Below are 15955 nucleotides of genomic sequence, written 5' to 3'. Positions count from 1 at the left end.
AGATATTTGATATAATTCGCATATTTTTGTTGATTTTTTGTTAAATATTACAAAATAAAAAAGAAATTAAAAAGAAAAAACACAAAATAGACTTTAAATATAAAAAATCATACAAAACAAATTATTTCACGCATTGACGAATGCATTTTCTGAGGAGATTAGAACAATTTTCTGTCATTTGCTTATTATTGACAAGAATCAACTTTGTCTGTCTAACAAGTTCTTTCTTTGGTTGAATTGAGTCCTGGATCTCTTGAATCATGACAACAGAAAGTCCTGCTCTGTAAAACATTGTTTCTGAACTACTGAGCATTTCCAAACGTTTTTCTTCTTCATCGACATGTTCTATGGCCATGGAAAAGAACGTTTCGGATGTCTGTTGGATAGAAATCAAAGAATCATGGATCATTTTGAGAAGTGATTTAAATTGTTTCAAGATATCAGCGTAAAATGCAAGGGCTTCCTTATTTTCATACATTTCATTTTGATCTGCCATTGCAACTTCATCATTAAAAATTAATACAGAAGATTGCTGATCAGCGAACTTCTCAGCACGTTTTCTGAGTTCTGTATTACAATAATCGATGAATGCATTCTTTTGAAGTGCTCCACGACTCTTATTTCTGTTCATGAGTTCAATTGTTCTTGAAAACAGGGATCTCCACTTGTCATTGTCACTAACAACAACAGGTGTAAGCTTCTTTCTATCATCCTGTTCAAAAATTAAGAATTGTTTCTTAAGAATTGGTAATCTTTTGTCATCAATCGTTTTAGACATTTGTAATACGCGTGGTATAAAATCAGTGAGCCTTTCGAATACATTTCTGATACTTGAAAGCAAAGGAGCAATCGTAATTCGTTTGGTATCTTGAACTTGCGAAATTTCACCGGCAAGAGTATGAATTAAGCTTTCCAATGGCTTGAACTGGCTTATTAGTAATCTAATATCGCGTTGAATTTGTGGATCTCTGCATGGAATTGGGTTAGAACATTCTTCGAGTTGTTTTTTCATATCGTCTTCTAGTTCATCGATATTAATGTTGTGTTTCCTCGCTCCTGTCATAAGAAGCATCGTCATTGCGGATGATGATTTATTTCTGAACGCTAAATCTAAAGGATACAAAACAGCTTTGTTGTCATGAGACTGGTAATACGAATCTGGATCGGCTCCGAGTGATAAAAGTATCGCAACAATGTTCATTTGCTGTTTCTTTAAAGCCGTTATTAAAGGAGGTAAAGCTGGAGGAAGTGCGGATATAGGGGCACCTTTTTCAATGAGCATTCTGAAGAATTGTGGTGATAGATTTCTCGCAGCGTATGATAATAAGGCTTGATCTTTAAATGTCACGGTTGGATCGGCTCCATTGTCTAAAAGCTCTTTTCCATACTCGGGAAGATTTTCTGTAACTGCTGCATATAATGCAGAAGCTGTCATTGCAGTTGTTTCGTTAACATTAAAGCCTTTTTCGATTAAATACTTCATAATTTCAAATTGATGACTTCTAACTGCAGCACGTATCAAAAAATCTGGTTTGCATCCATTATCTATCAGAGGTTTTAATAAATCAAGCCTTCCATTTTCAACACAAATTCTTGCGAGTGTTTTACCATTGAAATCTCGATCAATGTTATCTGTTTCTGCAATGAATGCCTTCACAAATTCTTCTGTAAGCATATAACTCGTCTGTGAATGGTTCATTACAATGAAAAGAAAAAATTTAGTTTCAATAACGATAAAAAACGCTTCCGTTTAGATTAACTTCTTTGATTTTGGATTCATATTTACGATCTAGTGGTTGTCATAGATTTCGTATAAAAATATCGCGTTTCACTTTATTTATTTTGAAATTTTGTTTGAGCATAATCTGAGCATAAATCAATTGATTTTCATATGATTTTCATGCCTCATAATCTATTACATACTCAATTATAAACAAAAATGTATTTAGAATTCATAATTCTCATATCACATGAAAAATAAGAGAATACAATCTATTTAAAGTCAGCAAAAAGTTTTGTATTATTGCGACAATATGATTGCAGCAATTAATATCTCTTTAACTCACAAATTTTAAATCGGAAGATATTAGATATATAACTATACCTTATGACATGAAAATATCATATAGTAGTAGTTGAGTTTGTTATATGTTTTAGAAAAAATATAAAATTATAGAATAATGAAAGAAATAATCCATTCAATTGCAAAAATTCATGCCAAATGCTTGAACTGATTTAATATCCAATAGGCCACCATGAAACGAGCACTAATAATACTCAACGGAATACTGTACCTGAATGAAGTATATGGAAATTTGACAAAATTTTTCATAATTTACGTGACAAAAATTTTTTAAAAATTCAAGACAAAAAAACTCAGAATGGAACCATATTTAATTGTTAAAGCAATTGAAGAACTTAAAAGAGGAAACACTTCACCAGAAAACTTCAAAACATTATATGTTGCTTGTTCCCAAAGTTCAAATTCACAAGATTTTATTTTGGAACATATTCCTACTCAATTTTTTGATGATCATTTAAAGACAGATGATCCAATTCTAAGAAAAGTTCTAAATTTATGTAATAACCTCTCAGTTGCCAATCCAAATAATCAGGAAAAATTATTGGACATAGTTTTATCTAAAATCCAGCAAATTCAATGGAATCAACAATCTGGAAAGTCATTACTATTGTTTTTACTATCATGCTGCCAACCACATAGTTTATACAGATCAAAATTAACAGTAGACGTACTCTTACCTTTTGTTAAAGTATATCACGAGGCAACCGAGGAAGTTGATGAAGATTTTTACTTCCATTTGATTACATTAATGGCAGAATGTGCTTTAGACTTCTTAAAATATGCCTTAACTCATATCGATATAACATACTCCATAACAGACCTATTGCATGATACCTGTGAAGCTGTACCTGACACAATTGATCAAGAACCATTTTTGAAATTTATTTTAGATATAATTCAGCAGAATGGTCTAAAACCAGCTCAGGCACGTTCAAATATTATTGGTATATTTGCAGCACTTGTTGGTACTTCAGAAAAAGCAAGATGCACCGCATTGAATCTAAATGCAGTTGATATATTAAAGAAGATTAACAAAGCTGATATTGATGATCCTGCTGTCCTTGAATGGAGTGTTGCTGCGCTTAGATTCCTTGTTCAGTTTGTAGATCCAGAAAATCAGAAGAAGATTTATACACCTTCTCCTGAAGCTGAAAATATCTTTGACGACAAAGATTTTATGTAATTGTATATTAAATATTAGATTTATTTCTCTTACATTCTACGTATTTTTATATTATCTTCGTTTTAGAGTAATTAGTCATAATGTTAATAAGTATTATAAAAATTACTTATGTTTTATTGTTACAAGGCTTGTGAAATGAAAATAATACCATATAAGAAAACCAATCATTACGGCAATCACTTAACTCTTTATTTCATTGGATGTATTTCAGCTCATGAATGATGAATTTTCTTGGATTTTGAGTTTCTTTAATTTCAAATTTTTATTGATCGGATGAGTAATTCACCTCTTTGCGAAAACAACTACAATAACGAAGACATTGACGAAGTGACAGACACTATGATCACTAATTTAGAGGAAAGACTTAAAACGTGCAATCAAATTTATAAATCAAATGCAAAAACAAATGAATTACGTTACAAAGAACAAATAACTGAACTAGAGACTCTCATTGGGGAATTTACAAAGATATCAACAAGATATCGGAATTTAATTTCGAATGATAACATTGATAGTGTAATATCTCAAGAAATAGACAAAATTTTTGGACCATAGATTTTTATTATTCATTACATAATAGTATACATAATATAATTTTAATGAAAATTAACAATTCAAGTATTCCTTTAAATTATCGATAAAACCAACATTGCATCTACGGGATTAATGAATAACCATAGCACCATAACTTCTTTATTGGACTTACACAAATATGTATTTCAAATTTACAGATGTAAATCAATTTATTAGTTCATCTTGCATCAATTTTAATAGATTTCGATTACCTAAGGCCAACATATCTTTGTTAAAGGAATTTGACCTCAATTCGATTTTTCAATATTATGATTCATGAAATAACTACCAATTGATATGATAAATGACAGAGTTGGATGTCATAAGTTTCAAATTCTTAGATAAGCATTGCCATCTTTGATATTTAATATGCAATAACATTAATTTGATTTTTTTTCACTTTTTAATAAAAATTATGTATCACATGAAATTTGCCTTGTTTTTAAAGCAGTTGAATGTGAAATTTTGAGAATTTTTCCTTTTAATATTTAAATAAAATCACTATTAATATAAAAGCCAGTTTAATGAAAGCTAAAATGTTAACAAGTATTAACAATTATGTGTGGTAGTGTTCCCAGTAGGTTTTTGTGTAAATCAATATGAAACAGATTTTTTGAAAAAGTGACAAAAATTTTAATGGATGAAAAGGAAATTATTGGGAAATTCACACAATTCAAAAATTGCTGCAAAATAATATGGTCTGTAGCAGATAATAATATCGAAGAAATAGTTTCCCAAATGTCTGAATTCATAGAAAATAAAATTATTGAAATTGAAACAGTATTTTATTATTTTGGTTTTAAATGTGCCGCAAACCCGCTTTTAATCCGATCGATATTCACGGTTCTGAAATCAATTTATCAAAAATTTAAAGTAAATCAAATTCATTCAACAATTTATTCAGAAGATCTTCACGAGCTCCTGCAGAAATATAAAATGATGGAATGCAAACATGATATCTCATGTGATGAAGAAAAAATTTATGACGTTTATGATAAAAATTCAGTTAATTATTTTCTTTTGCACGATGATGTGGAAAATTTGATTAAATTTGTCGAAGAAAACGGCATGGATGTCGTAGTTAGTATAGAAGAATTCATTCAATTATTAGTATTTAGTAATATATTAGATATAGCAGCTTTTTATGGTTCAGAAAACTGTTTTAAATTCTTGTTGAATTCAGGAATGAAACCAGGAAGAGAAACTTTTTATGCAGCAATTTGCGGAGGTAATTTTACAATTATCTCGATTGTTGATCAGATCCAAAATAAAGCTGATGGATATTGTGCAGACTTAAGTGTTTTATTTCATCATAACGATGTTTATGAATTTTTGCATTCGAAGTACAATGTTGAATGTTGTTGGTTGTCGCCAATTAAATCGGGAAATATTGATATATTCGAGGAAATGATGGAAAGTAATTGCATGAGAAGAGATCGAACAGGAAAGTATCCATTAATTTCAGCAACTTCGGTAAAAATTAAAGAACTTATTCCTTATATAATTCTTAAAGCAACACATCCAGATATAATGGATTCCTCAGAAGATACTTCATTAATGATTGCATGTAAAAATGGAGATTTAGAAGCAGTTAAAATACTAATTGAAAATGGTGCAAATATTAACTTTTGCAATCAGTTTGACATGTCAGCGCTTTTGTTTGCTGCTGATTATCACAGATATAATGTATTTGAATACTTAATGAAAAATGGCGCTGACTTAAAAGCAAAAGATTCGCAAGGAAATGAATTCCCGATAATGATACATTTGATTGGAAATGATAGTGAAACAAATGAAGAAACTCTAATATTTTACAAGAGAGTACTCAATTGTGGTGTAAATATTAACGGTAGAGGACTAAATGGTGATACTCCACTTCATATTGCTGTAATGAATAACAATGTAAGCCTAGTTAGATTCTTACTGGAAAACGATGCAGATATATCTATAAAGAATGAAATGAATCAGGATCCTTTGCAAATTGCAGAAGAAAATGCTTATCAAGATATTATAGATATATTGGTCAAAGAGATTTAAATTATAAAAATATGGATAGATAATAAATGTATTATATATTTCTTAAACAAGATTTTGTTCAAAAAGCATATAATGATTGATCTAATATATCATATCAAAAAATGAATGAGCTTGTCGTGTTAGTCGGGATTAATTTATGAAAATATTTAACAACAGAATTGAATGCAATGTCTTACTGAAATGAAAATTTTAATCAATATCAAGCTTAGTTCATGTTGAATGTTTTCAAAAGCCTAACCAGGTAAATACTTCATAATTTAAGTCCAAGCAAAGTCAAAAACGTCAAGAGGGGTTTCTGTATCACGGAAAAACAAAAGTAGGATAGGACGGGGTGTGTGACTTTTTTTGTAAACGTAAGAATTCATACAATATCGAGCGATTTTGTATCATTTTTTTTAACATATGAAGTAAAAAATGTATGATTCTTACGTTTTTTAAAAGTCATGAATTTGTAAGAAAGTGCGACATTATTAAATAAATTAGTAATAAATATTTATATACTAAACACATTAAAAAATTAACATAATGAAATAAATAATTTATTTTTCCATCTTTTATAAAAGAAGCTATATATAGATGATGTCAGATATTCCGCGATTAATTAAACATTGTTTAAATCCTGAATGGAATCAATGGAGTCATAATCAAAGACCTCATAAACGAGTAAAAGATTCACTACCATAATGAAATAAAAAATAAACTTTAAAAATTCATGTCTTACAATTTTGAATAATTTATTTTTATTTTGTATGAAATGAGTGTCAAAACTAACGACGTGAAAACATCAGGATTCACAAATGAGGAAATAAAGGATATATTATTTAAGAAACTAATGATTATTTGAATTTATGAAATCAATTATCTGATTTACTCTTTCTTCAATCTCTTCTATTCTTTTTGTTAAATCATCAATTTTCATTAATGCGGTGATTCTTGATTGAGGAATAGATTTCAAACTAATCACTCCTTTTATTTTTGAAATTTTGAATCCATCAACTTTAAACATTTTATTCAATTTACATGTTGTCAATTCTTCAAATAATTTTTTATTGTTAGCATAATAGTCATTAAATTCTTCAACAGATGAAAAAATTTTTATTTCAGTAATTGGTTTAACAATGTTTATTTTTTGTTGAACATTTTCATTAATTTCCTCCTCTGTTTCATTTATTTTTAAAATTGGTTTCATTTATCATTAAATAAAAATTAGAATATAAGTGATGAAATATATTTTTTAATTAATATTAAATCAGAAATGGCGGCAGGATTCTTTAAAAAATTATGGGATGGAATTAAGAAAGCTGCGGGTTGGGTTCATAAAAAGATTATTAAACCCATTGCAAACTTTTTGGCACCAGTAGCGAAAACGGCAGGAACTATCATAGGTGGAGTATTAGGTACTAAAGCAGGTAATCCGGCGATGGGAGCACAAGCAGGTAACGCAATTGGTGGAATAGCTGAAGGAATACTTAATAAAATAGGAGGTAGATAGTGGAAAAATAAATTATTTTAAAATTATTTTTATCTTAGTATCGGTTGAAGTCTTTGATAAACTTTTTCTCCTTTATTTAAAATTTCTCTTATTGGGGCAGCTTTTGGCGTTATTGATTCAGCAACGTCACTAATTGCTTCTTTATTCTTAAATATCCAATTTGCTCCTTTCTTCATTGTTTCCCAAACTTTATGCGCTCCTCTTTTTACTTTATCCCACAGTTTCTTAAATATACCTGCAGCCATAGTTGATTATTTCATTAAAATTAAAAATTCATTTTCATCTTTTAATTTTGATTTTTTATTTATTAATAATAAATGACTAACTATTTGGTGCCAAACACTAAACCGATTAATGGAAATGTGTTTCATTCATTCGAAAAGATAAATGAAATATTCGCAAAGAATGACGGTAGAAGATATTATAGAGAACTTGAAAGTTCATGCTATGACTCTGATGCTCCATATTTTGATGATAAACAAACTCATTTAAGAATTACAAATCCGGCTCATGATGTGAACCAATTAGGTGACACATATATTAAACGCAAAGTTAAAGCAACTCTAGTTTCAAATAAAGCTTTCACATGTGATGCCGCTTTTAAATGCATGCGTTTATTCGTTGGTTACAAATCATCAAATCAAAGCTTTAAACAATTAGAAGTAGAAACTGAAAGAGGTGATGCCGGTTATCTTCAGATGGATTGCGCCCGTGAATCTTTCGCATTTGCAACATATAAACCAAAATCAGAAAGGAAAGTTAAAAAGTTTGTTCATTCGTTATATAATAATGTTCAAAAATATGATAACTCAGTATGTGGTAAATATATTGACCCTTCAGAAGTTTTCAAGAAGCAAATGAAGAAGTTGATATCACTTTTGATATGATTATTCCAGTAAATGATTTGTTAGCATTTCAGGCGTTCGATGATTATCCTAAATCATTTGGTGATATCATTCTTAAATATTATGTTTTCAGGGATACTTTAGTATTTTGTCAGGTTGACCCGTTAAGAGTTGCTGATTTACAAAATTACGTTTATGAAAAGATAACTGATGAAAATTATGAAAAGATTATGAATCATGTTTATAAATATGATCGCAAATTCCAACAAATCGGACTTCCTGCCAAATTAATTACAAGCTTAGCCGCTACATCTGCTGACGCAACAGTTGATGACGTTATTATTTCATGCACAAAGATGGAAGTTTTAGAGGATAAATGCATTACACCAGGATACGGTTTAATTGAAGAATCAGTTAAAGCAATACCACGTTTATTCAGTAAGGAAGATCCATTCATGATTCCAGCTCAACATATTGACGTTCGTTCACTAAATGGAGGTTGCATCACTCCTGAAGGTATTAGCTCAGATTTCTCATACGCTCTTCATAATGTTACAGATGTTGTGTTAGCATTTCCGAAGAATGCAATGCAAAGAACAGTTTTAGAAAATCCAATGCTTCGAGGTCTTCAGGTCACTATAGATTCCAGAAACCCCGATCAAGCGATGACCACAGTGGGTGATATATTCTTTACACGTATGCTTCAAGCTTCTGATTTAGATGGAGTGAATGAATGCACAGAAGAATACGAGGACTCATTAACTAGACCACTGAATGATGATAATGGCACGCCATTAGCTAGAACATGGAAAGACCAAACTTCATTCTTATGCACTATTCCAGTTCAACGTGATGGAGCGGGTATATTCTTTGATGGATTAGAAACTTTCAATTCACAAGTTACAGTACAAGTGAAAGCTTATCCAATCATTCAGGGTGTAAATGACACTTACTGTTCAAAGGTGACAAATCCTCCTCAGGTTTGGTTTACTAGGACTACGTATTGGACATGGACACCGGATGAAGGTTTGAAATATCATCCAACAGGTACACCACCACAGTATAGAAGTTCATATGATGAAATATTGATGAATAGAAATGTTTAAAATTATAAATTTATTTTTGATTAAATGGATTTAAATTCATCCACCCCTTATGAAGAATTAGCAGGAGTATATAATACATACATAGATGATATGATTAATGAAGCATTGAGTGATAATAGAAATGCTCTATCTAAGGAAAAATTAATGAAAATTCCATATTCTGAATGTTACTTAAATTCAATCACTGCAGCAATTGGTAAACAAATAAAGGTAAAACATTAACGATATTAAAACAAATTATCATTATTGCTAACACTTCCCCTATTCACATGTGTTAATTTATATCAACCGTTCAGGTTCACCTTCAGATGATACATTTGAATCTTTAAAGCATTTAATCAAAATTCCAATTATTTATTTATCACAAGAAGAAGCAGAAGATTATTTAAAAAACTTTTTAATGTATAAAGAATTATATAATACAATCAAGAAGCAAGGATTAGAGGATAAAATTATTGATAAACAACGGGATGAATTATTTGAAACACTTTCTATTTCAAATTTTGATAGAGAATTTTTGCATTCACTCATTTTTCTAGATGATGCGGTGAAATCAAAACTAATAACAAATGAGAAATCATATTTTAATCATTATTAACTCAATGTCGACACATTCAGTGTTCATTCTTCATGGCTGTTCAATACTTCAAAGCATTAAGCACAAACATTAAATCAAATCTATCAACCCTTTTCATTTTCAGTGGGTTTAGTCGTCAACAGTTGAACGTTATGCTTTATCAAGTGAATTTACCAATGAGCATTAATGAACTTTACACACAATATCAGCAATTAGGTGAACATGGAAAATAATAGTTGATTTAAATAAAGGAGTGTTAAATTTGATTAACTTTTTATAATTAATTTTTATTTTTTATTTATAATTAAACATGACAGAAATGGTAAAATCTTCTACAGGTTCCATTAAAACAAGGGACAAACAAAAAGGGTGCATATAATAGAACTATGAAAGTTCCTGATGGAATGAAAGAATTAGTTCATATTGTTGCTGGTCTTCAAAAAGATGTTAAACAAATGAGAAACGTTTTAACATTACCAGAAGCTCAAGCATATGCCAAACGTCATGGTCCAAATTGGGAAGCACACGAAGCAGACATTACGGGTCCAAATGGAAAACCTGATGGTATAAATGAAGTTTTCGTTACTGATGGTCAAGGAAATAATAAGTCATAAATGGTTATAAATTAACTATGTCTGATTATCCTAAACGTAAAGTATATAATGAACGTTATCCTATGCAATTTGATGAAAATGGAAAAGCTGTTAAACAATACATTGGAGAAGGTGAAAATGGTCCAATTAATTCATACCGTCATAATCCATATTCTTATTTCAATGAAGAATTAAATGCTATTGAAGAGGGACCGGATGGATTACCACGATATTCTAACCAGTTTGATGGTCAATATGCAAATATTAGACCTGAAATTTCAGCTAAGAAATTCTTTAAAGTTGCTTTATTCGATCCAGTTTTCGCAAATGTTAAAGATGAACTTAAACAGCAATTCCAACCAATTATAGTAGCAAGAATTGCATCAGGTGCTTTATCTCAAGCATTCAAAGATTTAATTAAGAAACCATTATATCAGCAACGAGTTTAACTTATGATTTAGTTAAGGAATCAGATAAAAGAAAATTTGAGAAATCAGATGATTATAAGAATGCAATTAATGAATATATTCGGTCTATTAATTTCGATGAAAATGCTAAAAATCAACTTCATGAACAAATACAGGGAATAATAGATTCAAAAGTTCCAGCAAAATAAAAGTTTAAATATATTTTTTTTATTCGAATATAAATGAGAAGACGTTTCACTAGTCAAAAGAACACTAACGCAAAAGCAGAGATTACGGTTGGTTATAACGTAAATGATGATAAATCACGAATTATTCAAAATGTTAAAGTTAATGTTAGCCCCGAATTAACAAGGTCAGCAACTCAACCAAATTTATTAACTCGTGACTTACCGAAGAATGAGGAGAATGAAGAAAACCATGAGAATGGAGACCCAATCATTTTATCTGAACCCGGTAAAGAACCTGTTGAAATTCTCCCACTTATCCAACATACCCCCGCCTCTTTCATCAAACATCGAGAACCCATATAAAATAGACATTAATTTCTGAATTAATGAAAATTTACCGTGATATAATAATTAATAATTATGATTCAATAATAAATTTAATTGATCAATCCGGTTTAATTATTTTACCTTATGAATCATTAATTCACATTATCGCCATTCTTTGTGATGCTCAAGATTCAGACGTTAAGATTCAATTTTTCATAGATGATGAGGTTCATGCTGCGGAAACAGTTTGCAAAAATAAATCCTATAAAGGATATTAGCACAATTAAGATATCAAAGAATGGAACAACAACTGAACTTCATTAACATATAATGATATTTATAATAAAATAGTTGATGAATATAAAATATCACTTGAAAAATTCTTTGTTAAGGCTATTTAATATTCAAGCATTAACATTATCGATAATAATCCTTTGAATCATAATCAATAATAATTGACCTTTCACCAGTTTCTATCGTTTGTTTTATTTCTTTTGTTCCCCACTATCTGGATCGTCATTGTAATTGTTTTTGTTATAGTATCAGCTTTATCTTTAACTTCAATCTTTTCCATCGGGATATTTAAACCAAAATTCCAAAAATTCGATATTGTCAATCTGTTCATATTTTAATCTATCAATTACATTTTTAATACCATCTGAAAATCTTATGAAATGGTCATATATGGGTTTGATTGAACTAAATTTGAATGAAGTGAAATATAACCTGTTGATGAATATGACATTGACTCATATTTTCTGAAAACACTAAAATTTATAACATGAATGAATTTCTTATTCGTTGAATTTATGAATTCTTGAGGTAATCTTATTCTAGTTTTATTTATCACTGGAAAATAACGCTTTACCATATTTTAATCGTAAAAAAAATGTCAATTATCAATATTATTTCGAAATAATAGTTGTGAATTAAATTTAACAGTTAGCGGAATTTATAATGTTACTCTCGTTTCTGTGAGTGGTAAATTTAATCCCATCTTTTAGACCCTTCAGATTATATATCATTTATTAAAGATGACCTTGAAAAAACGTATAATATGTATATAAATAATGTGATAGCGAAATGGGATATTAACATGATTTTAAGTTATTTAAATGAATCATTTATCGTATGGTATGAAGAAAATTTTAAATCAAACCGATAAACTTTTTGAACTTGATGAAATAAATAACCTTATTAAATTCCGCTGAAAATTAAATTTTGTACTCCTCATCTTCGTTCATTGTTGGGATATTAAATTTTGAAAAAGATGTTGGGGATGTTTTGTATTCTGACACTGGTTCCAATTTCATTTTAATCAAATGTGATAAAGTTAATACCCCAATGAGATTTTCACATCAAACATTAGACCCTAACTCTTACCCATCAATACAAAACATTTTATCCATCAACTTAAACACATTTTCTTTATCATATCCGTTTCAATTATCCGGGAATTCATTTATTCTTCATTCAAAAGATTTATCAAATATTAAATTTAGAATAACTGACCTATTTGATTGTGATTTAGAATTCATGAATGAAATATTATGGCAATTTCAAATAGAAAAAATAGCTAATGAGATAACGGATTAAATATTTATTTTTAAATCATAATAAATGATTAAACCACAACAACTTAAGGCGCAAAGCACCCAGGTCCTTCAGACCATTACATACGCCATATATGCATATAATTCAAAGACGGCAGAACAAACGCAAAGGTTGAAATATGGAGATTTGGAGATAGTATTGAAAAATGAACATTTCGAATTCGTTTGCAAAGGTGGTGCAGTGATATCAAATATAAAAGAAATTTTATTTATGAATTCAAAAATTAAAGGAATAACGGATGATATAACATCAATTCCACCAGAAGAACAGAGATATTACGCATTAAATGCATTTCCTAAAGTTTTGAAGATTGGAAGATTTAATTTAAATGAGGAATTCATAGAAGGTTTCCTAAACGACATAATGAAGAAGGCGGATAAGGAATATGTGGATAGTGAATTAAATAAGAAGGCAAATTTGGTTTATGTTGATGAAAAAGATAATGAAATTAAAGAAAAGGTTGAATGGTATCATGAATGGACATTTGAGACTTTTAAAGTTAAAGCTGATACAAAATGGGTTTCAGGATGTTTAGACCTTAAAGCAGATAAAACATATGTTGATGAAAATTATGCAAAGAAGTCGGAAGTAAATGATGTGATTACAAGCATGAAAAATGAAATACTTCAAACATTATATCCTGTTGGTTCTATTTATACGTCAATGAATTCAACAAATCCACAACAGTTTTAGGTTTTGGTATGTGGAAGCAGATTGTAGATAAATTCTTATACTGTGCTAGATATTCAAAGCAAACAGGAGGTTCGAAGAAAATTAAAGAAGCAAACTTACCCCCACACACTCATACAGGAACTACAAACTTTTCTGGCGACCATAGCCACTCATTAAGAGACCACCCATTATACAACTCAGAATATGAAGCTGTTGCCATGACGTTTTATCTCCAGATTATAACCATTCAGCAAAAAAGACTTTTCGACCAACTGAACCAGGAGGAAATCATGTCCATACTTTCACAACAAATCCAACAGGCTTGGGTAAAGATTATATGCCACCATTTGTGACTGTATTCGCATGGTACCGTGTTCAATAAACACACTTGAGCCTACTTTGCAGGCTTACCGCATTCATTGAATGTGCTTGAGACTTGACCCAAAGGGTTTAGGCTTACCGAATGAACTAAATATATTTTATGTCTGTAATTAATTAGGTAATGAACTGCGGAAATGAATTTTATCGTTAATGTTTACGTTAATGGTTTCAGGTTATTCAATAATTAATTATTTTTGAAGAACTGAAGGTGCTACCATGTTACCATGTGCTACCAGGTTAATTAACTTCTCTGAAAAAATGAGACAACATGACATTTAGACAACAACACAGGAGGAAGGCATTATGAATATTTTGAAGAACTGAAGGTCACTACGTTACCATGTGCTACCAGGTAATTAACTTCTCTGAAAAAATGAGACAACATGACATTTTGACAACAACATAGGAAATATATGTTTACGTTAATGTTTTGTCATGATTTCATCGTTAATGTTTTGTCATGATTTCATCGTAAATGTTTTGTCAAGGTTTCATCGTAAATGTTTTGTCATGATGATTTCATCGTAAATGATTTGTCATGATTTCTTCGTAAATGTTTTGTCATGATGATTTCATCGTAAATGATTTGTCATGATTTCTTCGTAAATGTTTTGTCATGATTTCATCGTAAATGATTTGTCATGATTTCTTCGTAAATGTTTTGTCATGATGATTTCATCGTAAATGATTTGTCATGATTTCTTCGTATATGCTTTGTCAAACATGAACGTAATGAGCGTAAATGACCCAAAAATAATGTTTAGGGTAGATGGTTTTTAGGTTATTCAATAATTAATTATTTTTGAAGAACTGAAGGTGCTACCATGTTACCATGTGCTACCAGGTTAATTAACTTCTCTGAAAAAATGAGACAACATGACATTTTGACAACACAGCAGGATTAATGCAAAAATAAATTCAAATCATACTTTATAAAGCTTCATTTACAGGTATTTCATCGTCAGTAAATGAATCCTCATTCTCGTTTGGTTCAACCTGTTTATATAATCCTTTCATTTCTTCTTTCAAAACATAACACCATGTTTGTTTACCGTCTATTCTTCTATGTTTCCTATCACATTTATCCTTAATACTCATTTGGAAATTCTTGTCTTTCATGTCTGATGGTTTGCAGAATAGAGCTTTTCACACGTCATACCTGCACACAATTCATCATAATGTGTATTTATCCATACATCTAAAGGATTTGTTGATAACTCGATTAAATCTTGTTTGGCTTCAGTCATCGGAATGATTCATACATTAAATGATGAAAGGTCATATTGCATAAAATACGTCAGTAAATTATCATAAAATTCCTTAGTGCATGAATCCATTAAATTCTTGAAGTAATCAAATTGACCCTTGAATTTACCATTAACTCTTAAAACTACGTATCTTCTGTCTCCAACTTCAATTTTGACAGGGTAGACGTTGTTAGTTACGAAAATGAAATTGGCAACATTCTGAGCAGTTCTTCTGGGTTGATTCTTTTCATTAATTCTAATCTCATTATCCGTAATAATTGATTTCAAAGCGTTGAAGTTTGCGAGTCTGTCTTCACCTACATTCTTGAGTTCATTAAGTACAAGAAACATTTTATTCTCAACTACTGAATTGAAATTACCCGTTAGCTCACTTATTTCAGTAATGTTTTTACATGAATAACCGGCGAGAAGTTCAGAAATAATGTCTGTAAATCTGTTTTTACCTGTTCCCTGAAGTCCTTTCAAAATAATTGCTGTTTCATTTTGATTCCAGGATGTTGAATCATTGATGCAATCCAGCTGAGAAGGTATTTATACACTTCATCGTTATTATCACAAATGGCTTCTTTAATGAAATTCATAAACATCTCAATTTTTGAGTAATCAAGC

At 29.9% G+C, this 15955-nt stretch overlaps 4 protein-coding genes and 4 pseudogenes across 8 annotated transcripts, besides 1 other annotated feature; 4 read left to right on the top strand and 4 right to left on the bottom strand.

Moving 5' to 3' along the window:
* Positions 1 to 72: 72 nt before the first annotated feature.
* Positions 73 to 1711, bottom strand: TVAGG3_0413980 (protein ubiquitination; the record flags this gene model as incomplete). Its single annotated transcript, XM_001300754.1, has 1 exon — positions 122 to 1699. One exon carries the CDS (start codon positions 1697 to 1699, stop codon positions 122 to 124), a length of 1578 nt encoding a protein of 525 aa, XP_001300755.1.
* Positions 1712 to 2368: 657 nt separating this feature from the next.
* TVAGG3_0413970 (armadillo (ARM) repeat-containing protein family) lies at positions 2369 to 4214 on the top strand (the record flags this gene model as incomplete). Its single annotated transcript, XM_001300753.1, has 1 exon — positions 2382 to 3266. The coding sequence occupies one exon, from the start codon at positions 2382 to 2384 to the stop codon at positions 3264 to 3266; it is 885 nt and encodes a 294-aa protein (XP_001300754.1).
* Positions 4215 to 4335: 121 nt separating this feature from the next.
* On the top strand, positions 4336 to 5889 carry TVAGG3_0413960 (protein ubiquitination; the record flags this gene model as incomplete). The annotated part of the gene is made up of 1 exon (XM_001300752.1): positions 4476 to 5876. One exon carries the CDS (start codon positions 4476 to 4478, stop codon positions 5874 to 5876), a length of 1401 nt encoding a protein of 466 aa, XP_001300753.1.
* A 1508-nt stretch (positions 5890 to 7397) lies between these two features.
* TVAGG3_0413950 (uncharacterized protein) lies at positions 7398 to 7613 on the bottom strand (the record flags this gene model as incomplete). The annotated part of the gene is made up of 1 exon (XM_001300751.1): positions 7398 to 7613. One exon carries the CDS (start codon positions 7611 to 7613, stop codon positions 7398 to 7400), a length of 216 nt encoding a protein of 71 aa, XP_001300752.1.
* A 1133-nt stretch (positions 7614 to 8746) lies between these two features.
* Positions 8747 to 15955: part of a mobile genetic element that runs on past the window's edge.
* On the top strand, positions 10207 to 11105 carry TVAGG3_0413940 (annotated as a pseudogene). The gene has a single exon. A coding segment is annotated over exon 1 (899 nt).
* Positions 13032 to 14079, top strand: TVAGG3_0413930 (annotated as a pseudogene). Its single transcript has one exon. A coding segment is annotated over exon 1 (1048 nt).
* On the bottom strand, positions 15009 to 15325 carry TVAGG3_0413920 (annotated as a pseudogene). Its single transcript has one exon. A coding segment is annotated over exon 1 (317 nt).
* On the bottom strand, positions 15335 to 15852 carry TVAGG3_0413910 (annotated as a pseudogene). Its single transcript has one exon. A coding segment is annotated over exon 1 (518 nt).

Source organism: Trichomonas vaginalis, chromosome V (genome assembly GCF_026262505.1).
Source record: "Trichomonas vaginalis G3 chromosome V, whole genome shotgun sequence".
In the NCBI taxonomy this organism is placed as follows: domain Eukaryota; phylum Parabasalia; order Trichomonadida; family Trichomonadidae; genus Trichomonas; species Trichomonas vaginalis.
This window is presented reverse-complemented; position numbering and strand designations above follow the sequence as displayed.